The 22273-nt window shown below is 46.3% G+C and overlaps 1 protein-coding gene across 4 annotated transcripts in view; it reads right to left on the bottom strand.

Annotated features, from left to right (window-relative positions):
- The window catches only part of LOC119378396 (ankyrin repeat domain-containing protein 12), a 69047-nt gene that overhangs the window by 22957 nt on the left and 23817 nt on the right, over nucleotides 1–22273 (bottom strand). For 3 of the 4 annotated variants that reach the window (XM_049411460.1, XM_037647566.2, XM_049411464.1), the window contains 4 exons: nucleotides 16708–18098; nucleotides 5703–5804; nucleotides 5497–5640; nucleotides 3222–3248 (listed from right to left, as the gene is read on the bottom strand). In XM_049411460.1, coding sequence (XP_049267417.1) covers nucleotides 3222–3248; nucleotides 5497–5640; nucleotides 5703–5804; nucleotides 16708–18098 — 1664 coding nt within the window. The remainder of the gene's footprint in view (nucleotides 1–3221; nucleotides 3249–5496; nucleotides 5641–5702; nucleotides 5805–16707; nucleotides 18099–22273) is intronic. The other variant, XM_049411461.1, reaches the window with a different exon arrangement.

Genomic DNA, 22273 nt, shown 5'->3' with positions numbered 1-22273 from the left:
AACTTTTGCGCCATGAAGTTTACTGTGCCGCTGAATTTGTTGACGCCACAACATGCCACAAAATGTTTTCTGTCTTTTTGAGAAGTGCGAAGATCGGTCAATCAATGATTCTGACTTCGCGCAATTGCAGCAATGCCTTTGTGGGTAAGCACCAGGAAAGAATGAAGGCAAGGCAACCTTATCACAATAAGTATCTTCAGCTACCCGCTTGGGCACGCGCGTGGCATAGCACTAATTTTAAGCCTACTGCACGCTTTTAATAAGTAGCAACCTGAACGCCCAGACCACAGATCGCTGCCGCCTCGTTATGCAGCACAGTGTTCAAGTGCGCACCGCTTCGTAGAAACGAAAGCAGCTCCCTCTTGCAGAGTTGAGCGTTGCAGGTGCCGAAAAACCTCGCTGTATTGTAGGTATCACACTAAATGCACGATTATGGTACAGCTAGCGTAACGCTGTTGTAACCATACAGCACGCTTTTATTCAGCTAAACGCAAATGCGCATCGCTTGCAGGAAGCTCGACATCGCCGCGTTAAAGGGACACTAAAGGCAAATAATTTATGTCAGAGTGAAAGCTCAATGTATGACAACGTCTAAAATGGCAATATTATCAACAGCAGTGCCCTACTTACCGAGAAATTAAGCTAAATGTATCACACAATGAGCGCCACGAGCAGGACATTTTGGAAATGATCCCGATGACATCAGAAAGGCAGACTACAATTAATCACTCGTAATCAAACTAGCTGCAATAAAAAAAAGAACCTTCCGTGCATCAAGAGACATAATAAAATGCTGCTTGTTAGTTTCTGTTTGATTCATGGAAAAAAGAACCTCTTTGGCGTTGCCATGGAAAACGGCGCGCGTGGTTTAAAGGTTCTGTTTTCGCTGAACTGGGCTTCGCCCGGCGCACTACTTCGCTCACGTGGTCGCGTCTCAGTGGTAGTTTCGGTATCGCGTACTCCCACGTGTTTTGGGCGCTCGTGAAAGTCGCTCTGACAGAAAGTTCGACAAAATGCCGCATGCATGTGATGTTGCCGGATGCTCGAATGGTGCACTACGCCAGTGCACGCCACCGCGCAGTAAAGGCGGGCAACGTTGGGCACGGCAACAGTGACGTGAGAAAGACCACTTTCAGGTGGGTGACTTCAAGTGCGCTAATGCGATGCAGACCACTAAAACGTTATTTTATTTCAAAATAAGCACTTCCTGGGCACAAAAGTAGCACTATGAGGTTTCTGGACCGCTATTTCAACAATCAACGTCTACTTAATATTTGCCTTTAGTGTCCCTTTCACCCAGCACGTTACTCGCCGCATCTATGCACGGTCTGGAGCAAAGTGGGTAAGAACACTCCCATGGCAAATGCATGCGTGCGGCATAGCAAGCAGCCCGGCAGTGACTGTGTGAGCCGAATAGGCGATGCGCTACACGCAACTAGCCTGGAGACGATCGGCACCACATACGCGGTCGTACCGCGTTTCAGTGAAACTGTGTCAGTTTTCTCTCTGTAGATCATAGTACAGAAGCGTATGCATCGCGGAAAGCTGATACTGTCCGTTCTGACCCTATGTCAGTCGTCGCGCATTCCGGACCCTGTAATAGTTTTGAAATGCTCCTTGGTGTCGCCACTGCGCGCTATCGGAGGGTCGTGCGCGAGAGTGCCGAAATCTTTTCTGCAATTTGACAAAAGGAAAGAAAAGGCTTTGCGGTGAGTATTTTAGGCAATATTTGCTTTGGCACTGTATTTATTTCTTCGTTGGCGACGATGGCGCACATCAGGAGATGCAAATTTGTACTTGGGGTTGATGCGCACTACCGTTTAGTGTGTAGTTATGCCGTGTTCCCGGCAGGTACGTATTGACAAGGTTTCACTGTATATGAAGTGTTCACACTGTTTTCATTCGATGTCCCCGTAGATTTTCTTAAGCGTTGACATTAAAGCATTGTCATGTTCGAAAACAGTTCAATATAGTCAGGTCTGACTGTATATGCATCCCGCAAAAAGGTGTTGATAAAAAATAAATAAGCTTTTATGACTGATGTAGCCTCGGAGAAACAAGTCCGGTAAATTCCTGCTTTTCATAATCTCAAGGAACTGTCTAGGACATGCCAAGTTTCTAGAAAACTAAATTTTGTATTTTAAATTCTCGATACATAAAAGCAGTCTGCAATCTCCTTAAAGTTATATATAGTTGAGTGAAAATGGAGAAATTTTGCACCACCCATTCAGAAACTCCAAGCTTGCATCCCACCAAGCAGTTTTTTTTTTAGCACGTGAAATAGTACACTCTTGAATGATGGTATCAATGAGAGCCAATTTAGGGCCCAGAACAATTATCACGATACAGCACGATGATCAAGCACCACAGTAAAATGAGGTTGTAAAAAAAACATGTCAATGAACCAGAAAAAGAAGTTCTTCCGTCAACTACCAGAACCCCAAGAACAAATCATTGCAGTTCGCAGTCAGGAGTACCGCTGCTGATGAAAGAGCCGATGCAAAAGCGGCTCTTTCATCAACAATCGACGCTCCCACATAGCTGCGCAGCCATATGCAAACATTATGGTGTACGCAGTAAAATTTTAAAAAGAAAAAAAAAAATGGACGAAATAACCACATGCAACGAGTAGGGCTGGAAAGCAAATGTAAAGTGGTAACGACACCATAGCATCCTGGATTTCTCGCTTGATTTGCCATTGCTGGCAGTACATGTTTCGGTTTCGATTGTAAGTCGACCCCCCCCCCCCCCACTTTGGATTGTCAAATTTAATTAAAATATGTCAAGCTACAACCGCGTAACCGAGGTACATTTAGAAAACTTCTTGTCACGTTAGAAGTACTGAAGTAAAAACTTGTGCTTTTCAGCATATTTTGTTTACCTGAACGTAATATACAGTATATATAAAATATAAACTACTACTGATACTACTAAAAAACTAACTATTAAAAAGAAAACTAACATTTCTGATAAATCACATCACTCAAAAAGGTACACTTAGCGAGCTTTTAATTTGATGAATGCAACGGTACTACAACAATCATCTGTTCAATTAAAGATAAGTACTAAAATATAATAAAAAGATATTTTTTCTGTAGTAAGTCAACCTAACGCAAAAAAACTTTGTGCTTTTATTGTCTTAAAATAGTTGCAGCTCAATTTTAGAAGAAAAACTGCATTCTATGGCAGCTGTAAAGTGTAAAGAGGCACTCGGTACTTACAGCAAAAAAGAATGAAGCATTCAGTTCCTACAATGCAACAGAGAATACAGTGGAAATGTATCCAGAGCTTATGAAAGAGAAATTGAAATATACAGTAGACTCTCAGTAAACGGAACCTGAAGGGACCAAGAAAATGTATTCCGTTTAACAAGAGTTCCGTTTACTGAGAGATGGACAGGGGTGCAGAATCCAAGTATGAAACCGATCGTGTTTGAAGAAGTTGTTCCGTTTAAGCAGCAGTTCCGTTTAAGAGATTTCCGTTTACTGAGAGTCTACTGTATAAAGAAAGGCACCTGTACGTGAAATGAGAAGATAAACGTTGCCCCAGATGAAGTGTACACTTCATGGTCATCAACAGAGCCACTGACGACATAGGAAGAGCTGCAAGCTACCTCCACTACCCTTATAGTTGATTGTCACATAGCACATTTTTTCACTGTATTGGCTCTCATCAAGTGCATGCAGGAGTGCTGAGCAGGCAGGTGTAGCAAGCAGTTCATTTAGAGCGCAGCTCCTAGGCACCCTTTCCTGCATTTCATGCCATCTTCATCTTTAACGTAGCCAAGCGAATGACAGGCACAGGGAAGCATGAAAGAGCGAAAACAAAGTGCAGTGGAGAATCCATGACAGTGACAGCAAAGAGGGCAATAGGAGAAAAGTGAAGGAAGGTACAGTGAAAGCATGAGGAGGAAAACTGAGGAGAAGAGTAGCAACTAAGGGACAGTGCAGCAGTGTATGAAAGACTGCGATACGAGGAGAGACTCGTATCGCAGTAGGTTGCTGTCCGCCACAGCAGCAACCTACTGCAAGATGGCACCACAGAAGCGTGCGCCGTCACCCTGTCACCAAATGTCATTCTTGAGGTAAGCGGTCAGCCCATCCACCCATACTATATATGAAAACAAAGCACTGGCCTTGGCCTCGGGCCCACTGTGCATGTGCTACTTCAACAACGCTGCCACCACTTGAGAGTGCGTTTCGGATAAGTCACACATTCCCATGTTCACAGTTTATTTTTGAACAAAGGTGGAGGTACTTCACTACCACTGCTACAAAATGAGATGCCGGAGCGGAGGCTCAGCACTGGTGATGCCAGAATCCTGCTGCGCTCAAATTTTGCATAAGGGAGTGTTGCAATCACCAGTGACCTTTTTTTGTTTGCTGAGCAGCATCCAACTGGTTTCAAATAATTAGGTGTGCTCCGCTGTAAAAGCTTGCTTCTTTAGATGATAACAGCTCTTCCATGGCACTACCTGAATCACAGTGGGAGGTACTGCAAAATTTTAGAGTAGTCACGTGCCAGTTGCCTTTACAATTTAAAAAACAGCAGGCAGATTTTCGGTTTCAGATTTAGAATACTCTTCAGGTCTAATTTGATGTTGGGGAGTTCGACAGGTAGCACTCAGTGTATAGTCTCCAAGAGTCTCCAATATGGCTGTGTGAGTAACAAAACGAAGAACTGCCTGGTTGATCTGCAACCCTCATAGATGGATGTGTAGTCTGGCACAATATTGTATGTGCTGGTGCATCCTGAGGCACAATGTCTGCATAACAGTTGGTGCCAAGCAGATATCACTGAGAATGACAACTGCAAGAAAGACTACAGTGACGCTACTGGCCTTGGCTACTTCGAAGCAGCTTTTGCTGCAAAAAAAGTTCTTTTTGCAGCAGTAAAAGGGAAAATGGGCTTTCAGAGCAAGCTGCTATAAAAGCGATTGCAAAACCACTAAAAGTTTCAAACAGCAGGTTAAGGGTTTACAATAGACAAAAGACATGAAAGAAAAAGTGGTGAGTGGTGTAGTAACGATTGGCCTAGCCAGGGCAGTTCTCCTCCCTTGCAGCCACTCTAACAACACATTTTGCTGGAAGCAAGAACCAAGCAGTGGTTGCGAGACCATTAGGGAAAATCCGGGCAGTCAAGCGTTTTAGAATACATAAGCATAATTTGAACACATACTCGGTGTATAACTGGCTGATGAACCTGCCTTTGTTACCGATAGCCCGCCTGTCTCTTGCTAGTGCATTGGCGAACCCTGCACCGTGTTTAGACACTGCATGTGGTGACCACACTGTATGTCTACCTTGTAAACCACACCTAGATGGCGAAGTATTACACTGGCCTTACCAAATAATGACAACTGCTTTCCTCAGCCTTGAAAGAGTAATTTGATGAACACAGCAGAAAGGTACTGAATTCCCAATGAAAATTCCCGTCCTTTCTCACCAAGATGGCAGCCAAATTCTCTAGTCTTAAGAGTGAGCATGGGTTATTTACCTGTTCCGGCTTTAGCACATTATAGATTTCCTCATCCCTGAGAATGCTGCAAGCAGACAGAGGCACAGCCTGATTTTGGATTGCACGGGCAGCTCGACCATGCACACGAAGAATTTCTTGCTCAGCTGATAACACTAACTTCTCCTGAAATAGGAAAAGCAGAGATGAGCACATAACACAAGTTCCAGCATACTGAGATAGCTTACCCGTTCAATCAGGTGCTGCAACCTCAATTTGTACCGTTCTCGTTCTTGGTCTAGAAACAGATCCCGCATTGGAGAGCCACTCAGAGACTGTGGCAGTGGAATCTGGGGAGTGAAAAAACGTCATGATGCAGACAGGGCCCCATTATAGACAAGGTGTAGAAATAATAGTACGAAGACATTAAACAGGACTATACAGTTGTAGATTCCTAAAACCACCATAGTTAAAATAAACATAAAGAGTTAAAGACATTGCCATAAAAAAGAACCAATTTCCTAAGAATCACATTTTCAGTTTCCAAAACTTTTTCTTTATCTGATTAAAAATATTCTCACTTAAAATCACATAAGTCTAAAATTTGTTTTATCAGTGACGATGGCAAAGGATTTCAGAGAAATCACAAAAATAAAATCACACCATCTCCGCTAAAGGGGACCATAAGGCGATGCGAAGCAGTGTTTCGGCATGTCGAGCCCGCGTTTCAGAGGGGAAGTGGAGAGGGGGAGGGGAAGTGGAGAGAAAGAAAGTGGGTGAGGGGGAAGGGTAAGTGAGAGAGGGGTGGGTAGAGGGGTGTGTGGAGAGGGTTTGCGCATGCACAGTAAGGGTGGTCATGCCGCACACCACAACTACCACCACCGGTTTGAACTCCGCCATAAGATGCTTCGCATCTAAAAAATGTGTTTTTTAAGCTAAGTTGCTTTCACAATGGTGCAACCAAGCACCATCACTGTTATTCCATGGCACTCAATATCCTATTGCAACAGAAATAATGTCATAATACGCTAATTGATGCACGTTATAGTAACTAATTCTAATCAAACTGTAATGAAATATTTATTCTGAAGTCACTCATGCTCTGTTTTTGCATAAATAGAATCAAATCTAAGGCTCGAAATATAGTGCAAATTCGTTTTCACTGACGCCTATTTTGAGTAAAGAAAAATTATACTTTTGACGTGGCTTGTGGGAAGCTGAAGGTTGAACGACTCGGCTAACATGGTAGTGCCTTCAGCAAAGTGACCATGCGCAACAGTACAATGCAAAATGAAGTTAAATGAAGACACATTAATTATGCAGGAGGTTCAATTCATCCAAGGCTCAATGTATCTTGCTCTTTTGTAGCCCCTAGTCGACACAATAGCAAAAACAAGTGGTGTACACAATTGTGCACCTAGCGTCTGAAATGGTTAAGACAATTCCAAGGCTAAAGCCAGCTTCTTTTTCTTCTCGATCGATTGCATTGCTGGGTGCAACATGATGTCACTTAGCTAGCCTCAAAGCCTCCTTCGACACTCCCTTCCCTCTCTCTGAAGCCTCTCTGTGCTGGAGAAAGAGCATTCTCGCAGTGCTTCCAGACTATCATTTGCGCATGCGCCGTTTGTTGCCTGGAAGATGTAGATCCACTTCAAGTCGAGCTTCCGCGAAAGTATCCGAAAGTGCATTCAACAGGGGACTACATGATTCAACAAACTTCCGTTTCCATTTTACAGCGAAGCTGTCTATGGCTAGAACATTCTGCTTGTACGCCGAAAACCCCCTAGCGCCCTCTAAGGAGCAGTGCAAAAGCAGATAAAAAAAAAACCTCACAGGGCCCCTTATGCATTCGCCTAAGACGACTCGAAGGCAAAAGGCCATCTTCTTTTTCTTCTCACTCACTCAATGTACTGATCCTCCTCCACCCCCCTCTGAAAGCTTTCTGCACTTAACGTGGTTATGCACCGCCTCCAGGACCGGAAGTATTGTAAGCTTTCTGTACCTCACTCGGCTTTGCACTGCCTTCATTATCAGCGCACCGATCACGGAAACAGTGCAAAGCGACGATGTCATGTGATGACGTCATCACGTGATGTCACTGTGTATGACATCGCAAGGTTTAGCGATCTACGATGTCACCACATGATGATTTTTTGCATCACTCGTGTTGACGCCGCCGACGGTTAGATAAGGCATCCAAGGCTTTAGCATTAATATTGTGTATAGGACGTCAACAGCCTGGCCGTTAACAACCTGGCCTTACATACCAAACTGGCCTCCACCATGTCCCCTCTGTAACTTGTGCGATAAGTTTCCTACAATACTTACAAGAGGGAACTCTGGTGCTGCGATCCTTGAGCCACCATGGGAATCATGGGCAGTACACGGATTTGCCTAATCTTCATGCTTGCAGCTTCGAACGCACTTGTGGCTTTGTTTATTGTTGTGTTTTGGCTTTTGTTTTGGATAACAATGTATCGTTGTGAACTTTGTGAGTCGATTTGAATTGGAGAGAGAGCAAGAGAATAAAAATAAAAGAAAGGCAGGGTGAGCCTAAAAAAATGTTAAGATGGTGAAGTGGGACTGCTGAACGCTTGCTGAACTACGTCTTGCGACAAAAGCGGCTGCAAGCCACACGCATCCAAGCAGAGACGAAAGAACGAAGCTTAGACAAATCCGTGTACTACCCATCATTCCCACGCTGGCTGAAGCGCCATGCGTTGCAGCTCCCATAGACACTAGCGCCAGTTTTCCTCTAGTGTATTATTAGGAAATTCTATGCCGTGCGCTAAACAGCTTTGCTGATAATTGACCTCACAGAGTGGAATGTCTCCTGATTTTTTTTTTGTTAGCAATGATATGGACACCCTTGACGGGTTTTTGCTGTTGCCTTAATTTTACGTATAAAGTTCAAACTGATAACATCACCCCGCCCATCTGTGTTCTACCCGTGAGTAAAAGCTTGCGAGTGGTGGCGACGAATGCGGCTGAAGCGGAGATGAAACGAGCCGGCCGTCCGCATTGCACAGAGGGCGCATGCGATAAGATAAAATCCCCCCACGTGCGAGGCCTGCCGTCGAGTGCTCATCAAACGGAGGAAACACCCAGCCGTCTTTCGTAAGAAGCATGAAGGGATGCCAGGTGTGGGAGGGGGCTGGGCCGCTCGAAGGGCGCAGTCGCTGGCGCACACGCGCTATCTCGAGATAGCAGTAAACAACTCGTAAACCTAGTGTGCTCTCAACGCTTCGCATTCAGAGAACTGACAGCACAAAAACAGCTTCAGCCCTTGGAGCAGCCATATTCCCTTACACCAGTGTTTTGTTGAGTTACGTAAGGTCGGATCCTGAAGAGTTAATAATATCTGGGGTTTAACGTCCCAAAACTACGATATGATTATCAGAGACGCCGTAGTGGAGGGCTCCGGAAATTTCGACCACCTGGGGTTCTTTAACATGAACCTAAATCTAAGTACACGTGCCTCAAACATTTTTGCCTCCATCGAAAATGCAGCTGCCGTGGCCGGGATTCGATCCCGCGACCTTCGGGTCAGCAGTCGAGCGCCATAACCACTAGACCACCGTGGCGGGGCGATACAGAAGAGTTAGCCGCTAGCTTTACTTCGTATAACAATACAATTTGTTGGGATCGCATTCATGGCTTCACATTTCAAAAAAGCCGATTTTTTTTTTTAACCGTCAGCTATTGACCCTGGAAAGCGAGAGGCGGACGTGTAACTTGGTGTAGCCGCTTCCCAATGGGCCTTCCGACACCAGGGCCGTCAGCAACGGTCCCATGACTGACAGCTGTAAAGGTGTGTGCCGTCGCACCGCGCCGCTGCCGCCACCTGTTTTTGGTCACGCCGCTCGCGCCGCCGCCGAAGTCCCAAGAGAGATCACGCCGTCGCCGCCGCCGCTCAGTAACTGCGGCGTGCCGCCGTTAGTCTTTTCTTTTAATTCGAACGGGGAATCTGAAAATAAAATACAGCACTTCGCCAGAGAAGCTCTTCCCGATGTGTCCATGTAATGAACAGTCCATTTGAGCGGCCGCTGAATAGCGGGAACTCGGCGAGAGATCGTGCCCCCTGGTTTGAGTTCTTGTTCTGCAGCGCCATCATGACATCACGAAGCTTTCAAACACTGGACACATATTATAGGGACGGAATGCGCTTCAATGCAACGAACGCAGCCCTCAGAGATCCGATTTTCGGTGCACATGTGTTTTGATCGTGCTAGCCATTGATTTAGGTTTAATGCGGCCGCTCGCGTGACGCAGCTGTAAGGTCGGTACGCATTCCCTGCATTGTTCTCAAACATCTGGGACACATTCATATGCAAATTCAGACTTGAAAAGTTCCTGTTTCTGTGCATTTCGTCCACTCCCTTCTCACGCTAGGAATGTGCTGGCGGGTTCGGTGCGGCGACGTGGTCAAGAGCGAGGTGACATCACCGCTCACCGCTTTTTCGAATCACTGAATGCGCTCTGCCGAATTGGACTGTGGAGATCTCCTTTGGATGAACGCATCGAGAATAGCTCCCCAGAAGTTGTATCTTTTTCTTCTCCAGAAATATCACGTGTATTGCCTGACCTTAACGCTGCCACGTCTTTCAGCCTTAAAGGGCGATGACCCAACTCGCTGGATAGCATATTCTTGGAGTATTGGACCTAGTACACTGTGCATAAATAAATAAAATAGATAAGTAATATATATATATATCTCGGTGCATTAGTACACTTTTTCCTTTCATTCTTACTCGAGTAAATCTATAAATAAATACAGAAGTAAAGAGAATGGCAAACTTAGAATATAGCTGAACAATAGTTGGTAGGTATTCATGTTAAGAAGACATGGCGTGGAAACACGGACATAAGAGAATAGTCGAGAGAGTGAACAGATATCTCTCACGTAGACCACTACTCGCACTTGATTGATAGGTATGGCCTCTTACGTGAATGCACAGATAAATATTTATGTGTACCTTCGGTTCCGCCGCTGTGTGATTTTTCAGTTGTTAGCGGCGTTTCTGGTGTCTTGACTACTTTCCTGTGTCCGTGTTTGCACGCCCTGTTTTTATAAAGGGCCCCTTAGAGCCTCTGAAAATACAACAAAAAACAAAAACAACGAGCGCGTTATTCTCTCTTGGCGTTTGTCTTTTGGTGCACTTCGTGATGCCAGAACAGTGATTCACGTGACATCATCAGGGTACATACTCTCAACTGGTTCATATACGAGAAATAACAGTTCTGAATTGTCTCCCATACTGCTTTGTTATGCAGCCGCCCACCCGCTCTTGCTTCTCTCGCACGACTATCGTGCGCAATTAATTGATTTCTCTCCATTTTGTGCGTTTGCGACCGCGCATGCAGAGATAACAAGACTGCATCCGACAAGCGCGAAATCATGGTAGGTTCAACGCTTAGTGCTGTCTTTGTACGCGTGCTGTATGAGGAAATAAGTGGCGAGGAGATGTCCCCTGTAAGAAAGGTATTGGAGGCAAGAACGAAACGAATGGAAAAGGCGCCGGATTATATGATTCTTCCAACGGGCGCACTCTTTACAGCGGAGACGATGCAGCTTTCCAGGAAAAAGGCGAGCGCACGACGGTTTTTTGTATATTGTTTATTGCGTTAGCAATTGTACGGACACCCAGGCCAGGTTTTCACTGTCGCCGTCATGTTCCATATAAACTCTAAATCGATAACATCGCTCCTCGCATTGTATGTTCTACCTGCGAGTAAAAGCTCACGAGCGTTGGCAAGGAACATGGCTGAAGCAGAGATGAAACAAACTGGCCATCTCCGTCACACGGAATAACATCAACCCGCGTGCGAGGCCTGCCGTCGATTGCTTCTCAAGCAGAAGGAAACGTCCCGCCCGTCATTTGCTGGGTGAAGGAGCAGGAAGAGATGTCTGAGGAGAGGGACTGCGTAACTCGAGCAGCAACTGTGAACTTTGACTATAAGGGCGCGGTCGAGAGCGCAGGCACACGCGCTGTTTCGGCAGACATCCCCCAGCGAACAGCTCGTATACCTTCTACGCGCTGTGAGCTCACTGCTTCGCGCTCGGACCACTGATACGACAAACTGACCTAAAACAACTGCTCTCCCGGGAGCGGCCGTATTGACATACACCAGCGTTTTGTAGAGTTAAGTAAGATCGGAGCAAAAAAAGTTAGCTGCTAGCCCTCGTTCATGTAACATTACGGCGTGTACTTATCCCCCCCCCCTGGCTACGCCCCTGACTCACACAAGTTGGAAAGGGCAGGGCCTTTTAGGGGGTATTTACCACAAGAGCGATTACAAACCTGGATGTGCTGGTGGAAGGAATTACGAAAAAGCTCTTCTGGATGAAGATCCATGGATAAAGTATATTTAAGGAAAAGTGTCAACGCTTTCCCACTGTTCACGTGCTCTTCCATGGACGCGAAGCATGGACAATTCTACATTTTTCCATATATCTACTGCTAGCATTCCCAGATTTCATTCCGTGATGTCCAGAAACAGAAGTGACAGCTATTTTAGCGGCAGGCGTGTGGTTATTACAGAATGTTGCTTTAATTATGTGCTGTGCGACCCTTGAAACGAGCCATCAGCAGTGTTTCTGGAACAGACGACGACTGCTGATTAATCACCGCCACACTATATCGCTACCAATTGGCCATGACTTCACGAGCCTCTGAGGAGAGCACGTTTTACCATCGAGCCGACTTGTATAAAACAGAAGCTTCGTCGGCACCGTACATGGCATCGTGGCTTGCTTGCGATGACACACGCGCGAATGCTGTTAATTCAGCTGAATAATTCTTGGTCCATGGTTGTGATTTTGGCGGCCCCAAGATCAAGCTGCACATGTTTTGAGGCGCCGGCGGTGCGACTGCCTGTGACAGACGCACCAAAACCCGAGACTCTGGCGCAGTTTGGCACAATTTCCATCGATATTATCAGGACGGTGCCGTAAATTCAATTTGGCGCACTTTGGCACAGTTGGCACAGGAGTGGAATCACTGATTACGTACATTTATGCATACACAACAGGAGCTTGTTGGCACAGCGAAGCGTATTAGTAATTATTCTGGCAGATTGGCTTGCTTCCTGCATTCCCCCCCCCCCCCCCCCAATTTGCTTTCTTATCAATGTGCAGAAATTAATAGCAATGTGCAAGTCAATTTTTAATAACAGAAAAGTGCATCAAAATGACAAAAAGTCAAAGCTTTTTGTTCCAAATGAATACACATCTATCCACATGTCAGTGAAACGCACACATCACAATGAAAGACTATGCCAAGGCCTGAGTAACACGGGAACTACAGTCAAGCCTCGTTAATACGTACCGCTTTAAATGTACAAACGCTTAAAATGTAGTTGGGAAGAATCCCCGACCAAGTGTCATAGAGCCTAATGCATTCGCTGACCACTTTAAGCCCTAGCGATTCAGCCTATGCCTACTGGATAATGCATACCCTGCGTACCACAATAATGTTTTATGCCATAAAAGTTTACGATGCCACTGAACTTGCCAACGCCACAATGTGCCACAAAAGGCCTTCCGTCTTTTCTATAAGTGCAGAGATCGGTCGGTCAATAATTCCAGCTTGCGTGCGATTGCGACAGCGAATTTGTGGGTAAGCATCGGGACAGAACAAAGGCAAGATGGTGGCAATGGTGGCCGCCGACGAACATGCCAGTATGACCTGGTGCCCACAACCCTATCGCCTTCAGCTAGCTACTCGGGCACACATTTGGCGTAGCGCTACATCAACAATACTGCACGCTTTTGGTATGCAACAGCCTGAGCGTGCTGAGCCGCCAATCGCTGCCCTTTCATTTTGCAGGACCGCGTTCAAGTGCACACCCTTTTTGGAAACGAAAGCAGCTTGCCTGTCGCTGAGTTGAGAGTCGCAGGCACCGAGAAACCTAGCTTGCTGTATTGACAGACGCCAAGCGCATGTATGGTGCAGCAAGCGTAGCGCTGTTCTAACCAAACTGCACACTTTTATTAGGCCACAACCCGCGTGCCTCTGTCCACTGGCCAGGACCGCTAGAGCATGGCGGAGACGTAGTGTGCACATCGCTTGCAGGTAGCGCGTTGTCGCCGCGATAACTCAACAAGCTAATCGCCGCATCTGTGCACGACTTGGAGGGCAGTGTGTACAAAGAACCCTCCCACGGCAAATCCGTAAATACGGTACAGCAAGCAGCCCGGCAATGGCTGCGTGAGCTGAGTAGGCGATGCGCTGCTCGTGAGGGACTAGCGAGGGACGACCGGCTACACGCGGCCTTACCGTGTTCCAATGAAACTCAGTTCTAGATAGTGGCAGATCGCAGTACAGATGCGTACACATCTATCGCAGAAAGCCGATACTGTCCGTCCTGTTGCTATGTCAGTCACTGCGTATCCCGGACCCTGCAATAGTTTCAAAATGCTCCTTGGCATCGTCACCGCACGCTGTCGGACAGTTGTGCGTGATAGGCAGATTCCTTTCTGCACTTTGCCAAAAAGTAAGAAAAGGAGCTACGGTGGGAACTTTAGGTAATATCTGCTGTGGCACTGTATTTCTTTCTTTGCTGCGATGACGCACATCAGGAGATGCAAATTTGTACTTGGTTGTTGATACCGCATATACTCGTGTAAGGGGCGCACCCCAACTTTGGAGGGGGAATTTCGAAAAAAAAATTCAAAAAGTCCCGCCAGAAAAGTGTAGTTAGTTAAACTGCAGCTAGATGGCGCTGCCAGCTTTTCCGCTTCCGCCGACCTCGACGGCGCCATTATTGCTTTGTGTGGCGCATCGTTGGCATTTAGCTTGGCAGTGTTTCTTCAGATCGGCGCTGTCGGTGTCACTTTGTCTGTATTAGTGAGCCCTGTTTAAGCCATCGCAGGTGAGGGACAATGGGCCGGCACTTGAGATCTTTCACTGCAGCCTTTAACCCCTTACCTGCTTTATTTTTTTGAAAGTTTCCCAACCAAAAGTGCCTATTTTTTTTATTGCTGATTTCGAATGTGATTGTACTAAAAAATAGCTAGTCTATGTTCAAAAAATATTTGTACCACATACTTAGTCAAATCAAAACACGGAATAACGCAAGGGGGCCTGTTGCAGCTCCTGCACCAAAAGCGAGTTTCCTTTCTCAACTTCTTCCTGTTTTCTCCTCGCTTCTGAGAGCAAATGAAGCACTTTTGAAGAAACTGCTGAATATATTCCATAAGGTCATCTGGCGATGACAAGCTGAAAGTCTTGCCTCGAATGGCCAAGAATGGAAAGCGAGGAGGCTTCACAGCAGGATTGTCCGCATCACGCAGGATCCACTGGCGAGCACTCGCGATGTTCGCTTGCGAGCTGTTTTCATCATCACCGGAGGAGATGCTCAATTCAACGCCATCGCTGTCTTCACTTCCGGACACAAGATAAACATCTGTATCCGAATCATCATCACTCGAAGAAGATGACGAAAATGAAAAGCTTCTTTTTCGTGTTGACAAGCCAGCTATGCATGGGCGGCCGCCACCGCAAGCCATCTTTTCATACAAAAACCGCGCTCTTTCCAAATAAAATGCCAAGTAAATGCTACCACCTGGTGGACTACACGCAATCTAAGCTGTAGAAGAGCGCCTCTTGTCCTGAACGCTAGAGGGGAGTACCTATTCCGCTAGGACAAGCTCTGCTCGTCCACAGCGCTTTGGGGACAGTTTGGGCAGGACGAGCTCTGCTCGTCCAAAGCAGTTAAGGGGTTAAACTGCAAGTGACTAATATGCCGAGGAGCACGGCAAGCGAGAAGCTTGACGCAAATATGACGTCGATGAGAAGCGCGTGTGTTACTGGATGAAACAGAAAGATGCCCTCGCCGCTACCAACAGGAGCCGAAAGGCATTTCGCAGAAAGAAGTGCAAGTACCCGGTACTCGAAGGCGAACTTGTCAAACATGTCATCGACACTCGAAGGGACGGCTACGCCGTCTCAACTGACATGATCCGCGTGAAAGCCCTGGCCATCGCTCGCCACATGGAAATACCCCAGGCACAATTCAAGGCAAGTCGGGGGTGGGCTACGCGGTTTATGAACCGTAACCAGCTCTCCATCCGCCGCCGAACAACGCTTTGTCAAAGGCTTCCAAGCGAGTACGAAAGCCATGTGATTAAGTTCCATCGCTTTGTAAATGGTCTCAGGAGGGAGCATGAGTACGACCTCTCCCAAATTGCGAATGCGGACCAGACTCCTGTGTGGTTCGATGCACTAGAAAGCACCACAGTGGATTTAAAAGGTGCGAAAAGTGTGTCTGTGCGCACGACCGGCGCAGAACGTCAAAGATGCACTGTGATGCTGTGCATCACGGCAGACGGCAGAAAACTTCCACCGTACGTCATACGAGGCGAGCTCTTCCGAGAACGAGGACAGCGATAGCGAAATCGAATCGTAATAAAAACATTCCTGGAATGTCATTTGCGACTCTCTTACACTCTGCTACTGTCGCGGAAACAGTACAGACCTTTGGTGAGCTGTCATCAGCCTGATTCGTGTAAGGGCCGCACCAAGCAAGACTTTCGAAAAAAAAAGTGCGGCCCTTACACGAGTATATACGGTACATACTACCGTTTAGTGTGAAGTTTTGCCGTCTTCCCGGCAGGTACATATTAACCCATATATGCCCAAACTCAGAAAAAATGACAAAACATATTTTTTTCACAAAAAGTGTACTTCTATCTTCAAAAGAAAGCACAAGTTCTTTATTTACTGCCAGGTAAACGCGACACTGTTTTTCAAGCCGTCCTATACATATAGGACACTGGGCATTAGGTTTGCTATGTGCGGGTGTGGCAAGCCTTGAAACATTTCACGTGCACATCGACATTGCACTTCTTCCTCTGCATGACGTCTTTCATACAAAGCACGCGTCTGCCTGGAGAAAGCGGTCAGCATTTTACGTGCACTTCTTCCTCTCCATGACGTCTTTCAAACAAAGCACGCATTTGCCCGGAGAAAGCGGTCGGCACGTGGCAGCATGCAAAGCAAGCAATGTCTAAATGTCTAGGCTTGCACACGGTGAGAATGAGGCCTGCTTGATGTGCTGTAGTTGGCGCTAGTCATCAGCTAAAGAAATAGCGATGTTAGAGTGCATCAAAGAAGCGTCCTATATGTAGGACACTGGGCATATATGGGTTAACAAGGTTTCACTGTATGTGAATTTCACCCACCCTTTTCAAAGACCTTGTCCTAGTACAGAACTTGGCAGTCTGCATAGTTGACAAAGAGGTTTTCTTACCATAGGCACAGAGAGGCGTGACGAGGGATTTCCTTCGAGGACATAAGAGCCACGATTGAGAAGATAGTCCTTGAAACCCTGTGGTGGTTTCGGGTGCACAACAAGCATGGCCTGACGCCGCTTCTCCACTTGTTTGCGAATGTCCAGATACATCTGGAAACCATTGGTGACCGGTTGACTCACTTCCTCCATGAGGGGTGGAGACTCTAAAGGAGATGCTACACCTCCCTGTTGTTGCTGCTGCTGCTGCTGCTGCTGCTGCTCCTGCTGTTGCTGTTGCTGCCGCTGCTGTAGTGGTTGCTGCTGCTGCTGCTGCTGCTGCTGCTGCTGCTCTTGCTGTTGCTGCCGCTGTTGTAGCGGCTGCTGCTGTAGCTGCTGTGGCTGCTGTGGCTGCTGTGGCTGCTGCTGCTGCTGGGGTGGCTGCTGCTGCTGTGGCGACTGCTGCTGCTGCTGCAGTGGTGAATGTTGCTGCTGTTGCGGCTGCTGCTGATCCTCCCGAGCTCTCAGCTTGCGCTTCCGAGGGTGTACCTCAGGTGCATCCTCAGCTTCTTCATCGTGGGTCAAGGCAGCCCTGTGGCTGCTGCGTGTGACCCGCTGACAGCGCTCTTCTTCTCGCCGTCGCTCTTTCTCTTCCACAGCCTGCTCACTGGGAGATCCTTCACTCAGGGACTCCGTCGCATTCACTACATAAGGCAAAGCAGGCTTGCTCGAGGAAACCTTGCGCTCCTTGGAGTTGGCACCACCAGCTGGTTCAGCACCTTCAAGGTTACCAGTGCCACTTGAAGGCAGCACTATCTTGAGTGGCGGCACCTTGGGAGAATGTCCATTTCCATAAGAGTCCTGAGTGGTGGGATCACCGTCCATCTCTTGCTCACTGGGGCCACTTTCTGTATCCGAACTCGAATTGTTACCTCGTTTACGAGGGCACTGAGGATCACTGTCTGAAGCCCTAGCTTTGTCACCGCGTGAAGAACGACCTTTGCCTGTAGGTGTGAGGGTGCCATTAGTACTGTCATTGCTGCTGCGCCGACGCTTTCGCAGGGGCTCTTCTGATACAGCATCTTCACCGTGTGTGTCTGAAGTTGAGCCATTTAGGGTAGAAGCTTCGGCCATCGAAGACAAACCCTGTTCACTGCCAGGCAAGGGGCTGCTGGAAGACACTACATCTGTTGCTGTTGAGGTAATAGTTGTGGTGGAAGGTTCTTCTTTTTTACCATTATAGGCATACCCGTCTGGGCGAGCTTCCATACTGGAATAACAGGAAAGGTGTCTGGACGTGACTGAGGAATCGAACACTGAGACAGTGTGATTTTGAAGCAACTCCTTATCATCACTTGTCTTAACAGACTGGAAACGCAAGGTCAAGCGGGCCGAGCCAGGACTGTTTACCACTGAAAAGAAAAGGGCTGCATTGAAACTACATGTGTAAGCACCTAACGTTGCATATAACCCTCAAAACTATGTATTTAAAGAAAGAAAATGGTAATAAGCACATGCTTTTGTGTGCTATGAAAGATCACCAAAATAATCATAGCATTTAAGTACAATGTACACACACAGGGCATGATGAAGCCTAACGAATTAGCAAGTTCATTAAAAGTACTGGATATACACTGATTATACATTTAGCTGCATATAATTTCAGGTAAAAACCAGTTAACAAAGAATATAAAACTATCGTTTTGCTCAAAGTGCACTTTACATTAAGTGCCTATAATGAAAAAGCAGCTGTAGTGAAATAGTTTTGCTTAAAGTGCAGACATTGATGCAAAAACATAGCGGAACTTTGTGAACGCTTTTTACGCTCTTCAGTGATGCTACCGAGGACTTCTGATTTGGAGCAATTTTTGGAGCAGCAAAATTTCCGTTTTGGCGCACTTTGGAGCAGCAAAATTTTCATCTTGGAGCACTTTGGAGCAGATAATTTTGCATCTGGGAGCACTTTGGAACAGCGAATTTTACATCCTGGAGTGCAATACAGAAGCATATTGCATTAACATTCAAGCACCTCAGTATTATTATGGGGCTCTTATGAAGGCTAGAAATATTTCGATTCATTGCAAATCTCATGGAAAAAATCATCCCAGGAGCATAGGCGTGCGCACAGGGGGCGCCCCCCCCCCCCCTTAATCACCTAAGAGGGGGGGGGGGCGCAAAATCTGCCCCGTACATTGACCCTTGCGATAGCAATTATATGGACACTCTCGGCGGATTTTTGCCGTCGCCGTTGCCATAATTTTCCATATAAAATCCAAATTAATAACATCACCACGCGCATTCTAGCCGCGGGTAAAAGCTCGCGAGCGCTGGCGACGAACGCGGCTGAAGTGGAGATTAAACTAGCCGGCCGTCTGTCCCCACCACATGGACAGCGCATGCGATAACATCTTCCCGCGTGCGGGCCTGCCGTCGATTGCTCATCAAACAAAGAGGAAACGCCCCGCCCGTCTTTCGTAAAGAGCATGAAGGGACGCCAGGGGAGAGGAAGGGGGGGGGGGGGGACCGCATCGTTCGAAGGGCGCAGTCGCTTGTGCGCGCGCTATCTCGAGGCCTCAGGAGACGGCTCGTAAACTTGCTGTGCTCTCAACGCTTACTTCGCGTTTAGAGAACTCAGAGCAAGGAAACGCTTCGGTTCCTAGAGGGGCCATATTCACTTAAACCAGCGTTTTGTTGAGTTACGCGAGATCGGATCCAAAAGAGTTAGCTGCTAGTCTTACTTCGTTTCACAATACAATTTTTTTGGTATCGCATTCATTGCTTCACTCTTAAGCGAAACTGAGTTTTTTTTAACTGTTAGCTATTGACCCCCGAAAGCGAGGGGCGGACGTGTAACATGGCGTAGCCGCTTCACTGTGGGACGTCAGCGACGGGACCGCTACTGACAGCTGCGCATTTGCGGCTGCTCCGACCAGGAGATATGATTTTACTAATGAGATTAATTTTTAAAAAAGCAAGCAAAAAATTCGAATTGGAACCCTAGCACGTGAGCTCGAAACGGCAGGGCCTTTTAGGGGGTATTTACCGCAGAGTGATTACAAACTCGGACGTGCTGGCGGAAGGAATTACGAAAAAGCTGTTCTGGATGAAGATATCCATGGATAAAGTATATCTGAGGAAAAGTGTCAACGCGTTTCCAACGTTCGCGTGCTCTTCCATAAACGCGAAGCAAGGAAAATTCGATATTGTCCCATATATCTACTGCGAGCGATCCCAGATTTCATTCCGCTATGTCCGGAAACAGAAGTGACAGACGTTTTAGCGGCACTCATGTAGTTATTACTGAACATTGCTTTCCTTACGTGCCGTGCGACGCTTGAAACGAGCTATCAGCAGTGTCTCTGGAACAGACGACGTCCGCCAATGAATCGCCGTCGCACTTTCTCACTACCGATAGGCCTAGACGTCATGAGCCTCTCAGGAGAGCGCGTTTTGCTGTCGAGCCGACTTGCAGAACAGAAGCTGCGTCGGCACCGTGCATGGCATCGTGGCTTACTCAGAACGCACGCGCGAGCGCTATATAATTCTTGGTCCATGATTGCGACTTTATTGGCAGCCCCAAGATCGAGCTGCACATGTTCTGATGCGCTGGCGGTGCGATTGCCGGTGATAGACGACTCCAAAGCCGAGACTTTGGCGCAATTTGGCGCAAATTTCGTCGATATTATCAGGATGGCACAGTAAATACAATTTGGCGCACTTTGGCGCAGTTGGCGCAGGAGTGGAATCACTGGCTATTTGTACAAACTACGAGCACTTATACGACTCATGAGTAAGGCTATATGAAAAGGTGTAAATATGTTAAATATACTCCTCATGAAGCAGCCTATCTGATAGTCCCTATTTTAAAGTACACAATTATATACTTGTACATATGGGTGTGTTGTTAATACGTTAGAAGCATTTTGGAGGAAGTTTGTGCATCATTGTGTGCTAGGATTCCAGCAAATGGAAAGGAAACAAGAAACTATAATAAATAAGCAAAAAACTTAAGTCTGTGGTCTCAGAAGGCCATCATTTTCCTAAAATACTGTCAGCAGTTAATCCAGAACGTTTCTTACCCTTTGTCAGCTTATTGTGCTTTCTTCATTTTCTTCCTGTCTGCAGGTAGTCTACCACGAGAGACTAGGTGTTTTACGTACACACTATTTAGTCAATACAAGCACAAATCCTTCCCTATACGCACAGTAATGGTTCCAAATAAAAGACATTTTAGCAGGTGCCAAGGTTGTGTAGTTAAAGGTATGTACAGAGTTAACTTTTTCTATACAACGATGCAACATGACACATGGTATGCACCCTACCAACGTTGCATGTATTTTGCCTAACATAAAACTTCGCTGGACAGCCAGGTGGGCGTACACATGGCATGCAGTAGAGATAAAAGATTCTTTACGGCATTAATGAAGCATAGTAAAAATTTGTTATTGCCCATTTGCATGATGCTCTCCTCAGAGTGGTTTTATACACTTTCATCAGCAAAAAACAGGATTTGTGTCAAACTTTATTGAGTGAAATGCTTCTTCGCCTCCAGATATTTTTATTTTTCCCTCCAGAGTTCACCTAAAAAAACCCCACCTTCACCTGACAGGACTGCTTAGTAAGTCATTTACACTACCTCAAAAAACAATCATGTCAACATGATAAGCAAAATGATATGCACACAAAATACGAACAAGCGAAACCTTGTACTCCTTTAATTCCTAGATATCTCAAACCCGCATGATATTTGTGTGTACCGTTGGTAACCGGTAGTCAGTGGACTATGAAATGCATCAACAACTTTTGTGTCCTTGTTTAGGGCTCCAAAAGTACAACAAATGAAACTCTCGCAGGCATGTATTTCAAAACATAAGGCTGCTTGCACCCAGTGGCTACATCAAGTTTGAGGCTTCACAGTGAGATCTCAAATGGTAGCTAGGAAATAGCTGAAAATATGAAGTTTAAAAATAAAGAAAATAATAAGTGGAATCTCATTGATACATTTTTTTTCACGAGAACCGAAAAATAAAACGTATTATGCAAAAATCACATTAACCAAAGAGGTTTAAAACAGGAGAAAAATATGCACACTCCATCAGCAACTCTTTTATTGAGCAATGTTGAAGTAGCTGGTCAATTTGCGCTGCACTTTCTTTTTACAGCGAAAAGATCACCTGGCAGCGATCTTTTCACTGCAAAACCAACACTGCTGCGGCCTCAGCAGCACTGCAACGTGCAGATCGTGTCTTGTTGGAACACAGTTTCAGCTAGTATACTGAAGAATAAACATAAGATTTCTAGATATATCGGTCAAGATCCACTTTCGCTGTCGTATTTTCCAACCTTGGACAAAAATGTGATCGTACTGAACGTATGAAAATGCATTATTTTCAAGGGACGTTAGCTAAGAATAAAAAGAAAAACGTATTAGGCCAAAAAACGTATTATGCAGAATAGTATTAACGAGATTCCACATGATGACAAAACCGGCACCACAAGCAAGCTGCAACCCTCCAGAAAAACTGCTGTCTGAAATAGTTAGTTCAACAAGGTCTTATGGTGCAAGAGCAACTACGGCTATGCTGCG

The sequence above is a fragment of the Rhipicephalus sanguineus genome, chromosome 1 (genome assembly GCF_013339695.2).
Source record: "Rhipicephalus sanguineus isolate Rsan-2018 chromosome 1, BIME_Rsan_1.4, whole genome shotgun sequence".
Lineage (NCBI taxonomy): Eukaryota > Metazoa > Arthropoda > Arachnida > Ixodida > Ixodidae > Rhipicephalus > Rhipicephalus sanguineus.
Note: the sequence above shows the minus strand (reverse complement) of the source record. Positions and strands in the feature narration are given on the sequence as shown.